At 37.4% G+C, this 9,098-nt stretch overlaps 1 protein-coding gene across 1 annotated transcript in view; it reads left to right on the top strand.

Moving 5' to 3' along the window:
- Positions 1–9,098, top strand: part of slc35f3b (solute carrier family 35 member F3b) — a 35,701-nt gene that overhangs the window by 14,905 nt on the left and 11,698 nt on the right. Inside the window, exons 3-4 of the mRNA XM_016249814.1 lie at positions 3,585–3,804; positions 6,188–6,313. Coding sequence (XP_016105300.1) covers positions 3,585–3,804; positions 6,188–6,313 — 346 coding nt within the window. The remainder of the gene's footprint in view (positions 1–3,584; positions 3,805–6,187; positions 6,314–9,098) is intronic.

Here is a 9,098-nt window from a genome sequence, read left to right as displayed (position 1 = left end):
ATTTGATTTGATTTACTTGCCAAGTCTTTTCAAGTAAAAGACAATAAGAAAAATAAGGAAGAAAAGAAACTAAAGAAATAAGACAATCATCCCATACAATTAAGAGGGGGGGGAATAATTTCCACACAAGAAAGTCACATTTTTAAAACTTCTCACATTGTTTTATACCATCAAAGACTCTGGTAATTTATTCCAAGCAAATTTATATTTTAAAAGTATGTAAAAGTATATGGAAAGGTATTATATGTATAAAACGTATATAAAAGGAAGGGTATTTTTACTGAATTCCCAATTAAAAAACAATGTCCAAAATGAAAGGAATAACAATCCTGAGGAAATAAGCAACTCCTGAAAATGGGCAAAATTAAGCCTTTAAACAAAATATCATTCATACTCCTGAGGAACAATAATTCTAGCCGTAGTATACCAAAGACATGCTTTGACTGAAACACGAATCACATACAGTATATAGACCTGAGTCACAATGAAGATACAAATTAAATAACCTCATTCAGTAATGAAACTTAAACCAGGACAAAATGCCAAATAATAATCATAATTTTCACTTAAAAACACAAATGTAACCATAATTAAACTAATAGGGAATCTACTGAAAATAGATGTGAACAGGTGAATGCAAACAAGACCGTTTCCTAAATAAAATGGTTTAATTTCCTGTAGAAACAGCATATAGATGGAAGCTATGCTTAATTTCTCTGTTTGCCTGATTTTACCTGGAAGTGCTGCAGTTACTCTTGTGACTCCAGGACACTGAAGATTGCAAAATGTCTTTGAACTGATCTATTCAGACAGTCATATATTTGTCAAGCACAGAAACCGACGGGTGGAAAAATGCTATCTGACACCACAAGCATTTTGAGATTTGAGAAATGGTTTATTTTCACTTATCGATGGCTTAAAAGCTAGCAGACATGGGATCTTCAAGATATTATACTGTATGTCACATAAGAACACAATTCAGGCAATTGAAAAGAAAGCTTGAGTAATTTCTCAGTTGTATTTAAAGTCCATTATCCCACATGGAGGTGAACTGAGGACAGCTCTGAGCATAATGGCCAGAGATGGATGGTAGAAACAAGTGCTGTGTGTATTTTGTCTTCAGATCACATCAAACTTCCGAACACTGAACATTTTCACTAAGGGAATATAGCTTTAAAAATTGTTTTCAAATGGACTAATTGTCTGTTGGGTGTTTTGTGTGACAGACAAAGGTTTTGAAAGTGTGGTAAAGTAAATATGTACTCATTTTGAGCCTGACATCCAAATATCCAAAAAAAAAAAAAATTTTTTTCTTTCTTTTTTTTAAAATACACTACCATTCTAAAATGTCTTATGCTCACAAAGCTTGCGAATAAATTATACAAAATGCTGTAAAAATATTAATATTGTGAAATATGATCACATTTAAATTCTTTTGCAGTTTTTCAGTGTCATATGTTCCTTTAGAAATCATTCTAATACTGATGTTGTGCTCAAGAAACATTTCTTATTACTATTGGAAACAGTTGTCCTGCTTAATATTTTTGTGAAAATGTATTTAGCCCTCTCACCACTGTTATGGCTCAAATTCATAAATACCTCTAGGGGAAACCTCCGAATTAAGTATAACCTGGTGAAAGCCACATCCCAAATTTGGCTTGTAAAATAAATTACCAACCAAGTAAGCAGTAATCATTAGTTACAAAACCCCAGATCTCAGATTAGAAAAGCGTTTTAGAGCATGTGACTACAAATGTGACTACAAATCCCAATGTAAATCCACAAACATGGCTCTGCAAATTAACTTTTTATTTTTCAGGAAAACCACAAGAATTGAACTGAATTTATCAAACTCAAACTTTTCTGCCTAGTTTCTTTTGAAATAATTCAAGCAAATCAGCAATTCAAATCATCACAAGTCAAATCACCACAATTGCAACCCAAACACTAACGTTATAATTCAAATAAATGCCTAAATTCACGCTACTCTCAAATTTAAGTTCCATTTACGAGCTCAGTTTTTTCGTTAATCAGTTCCTTTTCGTAACAATATTTATCTGTTCACAAGCAGAAATCTCCTCTTTTTACGGTTGTTTTGCCCCCACCACCCAAAGCGTTGCTTACTTTTTCTGTAAGACCCCACCCCTTGAACTCTAGGGGTCACACTAAAAACATCTAACTGGTTCACAGAAACTTTTTTTTAAATAAACAAGACATTTTCTGTTTGTTTACTTCAATATCAAAACCTTTGTAACTATTTTATTTTACAAAGGAAATTAAAGTGTTAGTTCACCCAAAAATGAAAATTAGTCCATAAATTACTCACCCTCAAGGCATCCTAGGTGTATATGACTTTCTTCTTTCAGACGAATCCAGTCGGAGTTATTTTTAAAATTGTCTTTGATCTTTCAAGCTGTTTAATGGCACTCAGCGGGTGTTGCAGTGCTTCAGTTCAAAAGAAGTGAAATAAAAAGTGCCCATCCATAAAAACAATGTGTCTCACACGGCTCCGGGGGGTGAACAATGTCCTCCTGTAGCGAATCGATGCATTTTTGTAAGAAAAATATCCATATTCAAAACGTAATAATCACTTTAATCTAGCTTGCGCCAACAGTTGTACACGGAAGCAGCTCCGAGCGGATGACGTATGAGGTCAGTGTTGCGCATGCGCTGGTGAGTCTCGTTAAAACCAACGTTTGTTAACAGGAGCAAAGGAAGCAAAGTTTCCTTACTTTAGCAAAGGAAAACCAGTCTCCTCTTGGCTTATATCGAAATCCTCTGACATTCTTCTTTACATATCCTCATTTTGTACTTCTAATTAGTGACCGTTGTTTTGTTTTGATCTCTCCCCTGTGCTTCCGCGTTCGTCACTTCTGAGCAGCGCATGCGCAATCGCCGAATTCTTACGTCATCATCGCGGAGTTGCTTCCGTGTACAACAGTATTGATTATTAAATTTTAAATATGGCTATTTTTCTTACAAAAACGCATCGATTCGCTACAGGAGGACATTGTTCACCCCCCGGAGCTGTGTGAGACACTTTTTATTAAGGATGGCGCTTTTTATTTAACTTAGTTTGGACTGATGCACTGCAACACCCGCTGAGTGCCATTAAACAGCTTGAAAGATCAAAGACAATTTGTAATATAACTCCGACTGGATTCGTCTGAAAGAAGAAAGTCATATACACCTAGGATGACTTGAGGGTGAGTGATTTATGGGCTAATTTTCATTTTTGGGTGAACTAACCCTTTAAGGACAATGACACTTTCCATATGAACAAGTGTCAGTGATTCCAAAATATGAATCCATATTCATTTCTATATATAAATATAGAAATGAGAAAATCTCAATTTAGAAAGCACTTTAAGGATGACAGCAACACTCCTATTAGTAGACCCAAGCTTGAAAAGGGCTCTACAACCGTCACTTTTGATCAGTTTAATTCATCCTTGCTGAAATAAAGTAAACAATAGATGCACTGACCCCATGGTTTTGAACGGTAGTGTACATTAGGCAAATCAATTGTGCATTATGTGTAGTGGACAATAAATTAATAATGTTTTATCTCTGTGGTATTTCAGAGAGTGCTGTCGGTTCTTTGGGGACGATGGACTGACGGCGAAGGTGTTCTTTACTAAAGTGGCCCCTTTTGGCCTGCTGTGGATTATGACAAACTACCTGTACCTTCAGGCTCTGAGAAAGATCAACAGCACCGATGTATCGGCCCTCTTCTGCTGTAACAAAGCCTTTGTCTTTCTCCTGTCCTGGATCGTACTGCGGGATCGCTTCATGGGTGTCAGGGTGAGTGGATGGATGGATCGTTGGATAGATGGATGAAATTCTAGATATTTATTTGACATGAGTGTTGCTAAAAGAGTTTAATGATGGATGGATAGATAGATGTCCAATGTTGTTTTCTCTGGATGTCTTCTGCTGTCTAATCCCATGAGTCAGCAGTGCCATCACAATACCATAGTCTAATCCCATGAGTCAGCAGTGCCATCACAATTCAATACTTTGCTTTTACAACCTTTTCCTGTCTTCTTCCTTTGTGCTCCTCCTTTCTTATATTTCCTGTTCCCTTTTTTTCTCTCGAATCAAAGGAACTAAAGTGCTGTGTAACATTTTCTTTGTCTATGTGTTCCTGTTCCTCCATCTCTCTCTCACACACACACACACACACACACACACACACACACGTACACTGCAGTGCTGGGCAGATTTTGGTGAGTCAGGGTGTTTGGACGCTCATGCCGCAGTAGAAGTTAAGTAGGTTTCCATATATAAAAAAAACAATTTCTTATTTCTTGCTTGTGATATTTATAGTGAAATATGCCCTGGACATGTTTCAGGTTTCATATTTACCCATGTGTATTTCTATGTTCTCCTGGAAAGATGATGGTAATATGAATATAGCAACATCCATGAGAAAACCACAATTTTTTCAACAATCTTTCAAACAAAGGATAAAACAGTGAGAGTTGGACCAAAACAAAATGTAGAGCAGGAATACAGCGTTAGAGGAAAGCTGTTCAGGAGGGTCGTTGAGTTAAGAGTAATCAGTCTTTCTGACGCCCTCGTAATGCTTCTTTACTGCACTTGAAGGGATAGTTCACCCAAAAATGAAAATTTGATGTTTATCTGCTTACCCCCAGGGCATCCAAGATGTAGGTGACTTTGTTTCTTCAGTAGAACACAAAAGGAGATTTTTAACTCAAACCGTTGCAGTCTGTCAGTCCTATAATGTCAGTGGATAGGAATCACGGCTTTGAGAGTCATAAAACATACACAAACAAAACCAAATTACTGTCCTGAGTGCGTCCTGAGCGCGTTCGCGTCTTCTTCTTCAGCCTGCACGTGAGGCGTCTTCTTCTTCTTGCTTTACGGCGGATCGCAGACTTATAAGTGCATTACCGCCACCTATCTCTCAAATGGACCATTGACACTCCCAATTGAGATTGTAGATAGAGTGTCAATGGTCCAATTGAGAGATAGGTGGCGGTAATGCACTTATAAGTCTGCGATCCGCCGAAAAACAAGAAGACACCTCACGCGCAGGCTGCAGAAGAAGATGCAAATGAGCTCAGGACACGCTCAGGACAGTTCAGACTTTGCGGTGAAAATCAGAGGTAAAAACCGATATAAATACTGTTCAGTTTCTTGCACAGACCGATCGTTTTGTGTCTGTTCACATCAATCTATCGTCACGAGCCGCAGGGTTTAATTTAGCTTTGTTTGTGTATGTTTTATGACTCTCAAAGCCGTGATTCCCATCCACTGACATTATATGACTGACAGACTGCAACGGTTTGAATTAAAAATCTCTGTTTGTGTTCTACTGAAGAAACAAAGTCACCTACATCTTGGATGGCCTGGGGGTAAGCAGATAAACATCAAATTTTAATTTTTGGGTGAACTATCCCTTTAATTCAGCTACGCCCTGGAAACATTTTTCATTTGGACACACATGTATGAAGTAGGCCTGTTCCATTTCTTGCACAGACCGATCGTTTTGTGTCTGTTCACATCAATCTATCGTCACGAGCCGCAGGGTTTAATTTAGCTTTGTTTGTGTATGTTTTATGACTCTCAAAGCCGTGATTCCCATCCACTGACATTATATGACTGACAGACTGCAACGGTTTGAATTAAAAATCTCTGTTTGTGTTCTACTGAAGAAACAAAGTCACCTACATCTTGGATGGCCTGGGGGTAAGCAGATAAACATCAAATTTTAATTTTTGGGTGAACTATCCCTTTAATTCAGCTACGCCCTGGAAACATTTTTCATTTGGACACACATGTATGAAGTAGGCCTGTTCCATCATATATAATGCCAGAGTCATACTTTCTTGAATTCTCATTATCTGTGTATGAAAAGAGAAAGAACAATAAAAAGGACATGAGGACATGATCTGCTCTGATAGAAGATTTATTAATTTATGATTATATCTTTTATATACAGTATATATATATATATATATATATATATATATATATATATGTTTTGTACCAACCCTCTCTATAATTTTTCATATATTTATTAATTAATTTTTTTAATGTTGCATTCATTCTTTTAGATGTTTTAGCTATTGTGATAGATGCTGTAGTCTACAGGCCGTCTTTGTGCTGTTTGACGTAACACAGTGTGATGCCGGTTACCTTTATTTTGTTCTTTTACAAGATTGTTGCTGCCATTCTGGCCATCGCTGGAATCGTGATGCTGACCTACGCTGATGGCTTTCACAGTCACTCTGTTATCGGCATAACGCTTGTAGTGGCCTCTGCATCTGCCTCTGCCCTCTATAAGGTAATCCCGCATCAACAGTCATGACCCTTTTGTTATTCATCAAATGTTTTTCTGTTCAGTCCTGTCGGGGTTTGTGTCATTGAAACTATACTTATCAATAACTGAATCTCTTTACATAGTCATGGAGTGACGCGTCCTTGGAGTGCCTTTGTTTTCTGTAGTTGAAATGACTTCACTAATCTATTTGTCTTGATTGATTTGTGATGTATGTTCAACTCCTGCGGTCATTTGCAAAGGACAGATCAATAAGGGAACTGGCCAGAAAGATCAGTTTGAGCTTATCAGTTGACTGTCATTTCAAACTTATCATGAGCTAAAAAAACAGCCATGTTATACCCTTGTCGTCTTTCCTGCAGACATTTGAAATATAAAACCATGTTCTTTTTTATATTTATCCTGTCCAGTGTTGCCTTGAATCTGTAGTTTGCTATCCCGTAAAACCTTCGTCCATCTTCTGAACACAAATTAATATATTTTTGGTGAAATCTGAGAGCCTGCGTTGGTACTCGTGAATGGTGGCGGATGCTGACAAGGAAGAGAAGAACTGCTGAATAAAGTTGTTATTTTTGTTTTCTTTGCACACAAAAAGTATTTTCGTAGTTTCATAAAATTGAGGTTGAACCACTGATGTCACATGAACTAGTTTAACGATGTACTTACTACCTTTCTGGGCCTTGAACGTTTCAGTTGCGTTGCTGTCTATGCAGGGTCAGAAAGCTCTCGGATTTCATCAAAAATATCTTAATTTGTGTTCTGAAGATGAATTAAATGTCTTACAGGTTTGGACCGACATGAGGGTGAGTAATTAATGACAGAAATGTCATTTTTGGGTGAACTATCCCTATAATATATTAGGGGGGATAATATATTTCATTACACTGGTATTGTATGTCAGTATGTATCTTGTCTGTTTGAAAAGATTTATGTTAAAAATAATTTTATGTAAGGAGAAAATTAAAAAGATTCTAACATTTGGAAACCTGTTTTTGAATCAGTTGAAAGTGGACAGTTATTGTAACTTCATCTAGAGAGTTTGTGGTGGATGTTAGTGGCTCTTAATGTATTGTATGGTTGGTGTTGCAGTGGTGGACCTGTACACTTGTGATATCCACTTCAACACAGTGCGACTCATCGCTGTGTTCATCATCTGTCTGGGCTTCCTGATGCTGCTGTTACCAGAGGACTGGGATCAGTGTTTGATTGAGCTCGGCACCAAACTCAGAAAGCGGGAACAGCCTGTTGAGCCGGCTGAGACTGGAACCAGCTCAGGACTCAACTGGACCCGACGGGCCAGGACCTCCATGTCAACGTTTTCCCACTGACGCACTCACCTTCTCCCATCCAGTGACTGGATGATACTGGGAAGAGCATTCATTCATAATATTTCTCAGTCAACGAGGTTCCATAGGCTATAATTTACCATAATGCACATTATAACAAAAACTTTTTTTTTTGCAGTTCTCCCAACTGTAAGTGGATTTGAGCAATGGCTTGGGTCTTTATTTGAAACTCAAGAGCAGGGGTCTCAAACTACCGATCTATGGGTCAAATTTGACCCATGAAATGAGTCATTAAGTGTTAATAGGCTATCCTTAAATCCAGCCCACAAATCAATTTATAGACTTAAATTTTTTATATTTTTTTCTTTTTATTAAAACTTTAATTTAATATTATATTTCATAATATTTCAATTTTATTTTATATACTTTTGTAATTTAATGTAAATTTATTTTTATATATTTCTTATTCTGCACATGGCTTTTATAGGCCTAAAACTTGAATGTAAAAGAACAGAAAAGTCAGAAAAGTTTGGGTTACATGCATCTATATAAGACTAGATGGCTCTTATCACAATCGATGGAGTGGTCTACACTGGGAGCACTTGTTGTGGCGTCTTCAGTGGATGGAGGATTCTATTTTTGATGCACTACAGCTACTCCAACCTTTTTATTTTGCCTGTCTGATATATATAAAAATATTTTTAATATCATATATGTGGACTGATTGCAATCTATTTAAGTCTTTTTATATTGAAAAATGTCTGATTGTTATGTCAAGGCCAGGTTGTGTTATTTCCAATCTTTTTAATGGCACTGCTACCGGCCTGTGCAAGGAGAAAATTAGAGTTGCAGTAATGCAATTTCAGGCATCATTACTCCAGTAAACATGAGCATCATGCTAGGTATGAATGAAGATGTATTCATGCCTCAATAACTGTATGTAGTTAAAATGTATGGTCATAAAACACATTTGTTGTAACAGTTCAACTGGAAAACATCAGGTAGTTTAAGTTTGAGACCTCTGCTCAAGAGACCCACATAACCAATATCTCCACAATAAAGAGAACCTGCTGGTCTTGAGATTGTTTAACTTCTCTTTGGAGCTCAGAGAATCACATCTGTCACTTTACAGCTCACATTATGACTCTCACTGGCGCAAATCACTGCGAGTGCCCAGTAGAACATGTGCCAAACATTAATATAGACATTAAGAACTACTATTTGCGCCGTCTTCTTGCACAACAAAGATCCACCTTGCAACAGGTGCATCTGAGGGATTTCCCCTCCCAATCTGTGACTGAAGATGTTCTGGATAACGGCAATCTCGAAGGTTTGGGTGGAAGGGCGAACCAGGAATAGCCTTAGAATGCCGTGGTGCTGAGGTTGGCTGGGATGCTGGAATAGTGCAGACGTCCAGCTGGCCTCATACAAAATTCTCCTAAAATGTAAACAAAGATATCTGTGGGTTAACAACAGCATCCAGACTGTTTATACTGAAGCTATAC

Source organism: Sinocyclocheilus grahami, unplaced genomic scaffold, assembly GCF_001515645.1.
Source record: "Sinocyclocheilus grahami isolate Dianchi unplaced genomic scaffold, SAMN03320097.WGS_v1.1 scaffold955.1, whole genome shotgun sequence".
Classification (NCBI taxonomy): domain Eukaryota; kingdom Metazoa; phylum Chordata; class Actinopteri; order Cypriniformes; family Cyprinidae; genus Sinocyclocheilus; species Sinocyclocheilus grahami.
Note: the sequence above shows the minus strand (reverse complement) of the source record. Positions and strands in the feature narration are given on the sequence as shown.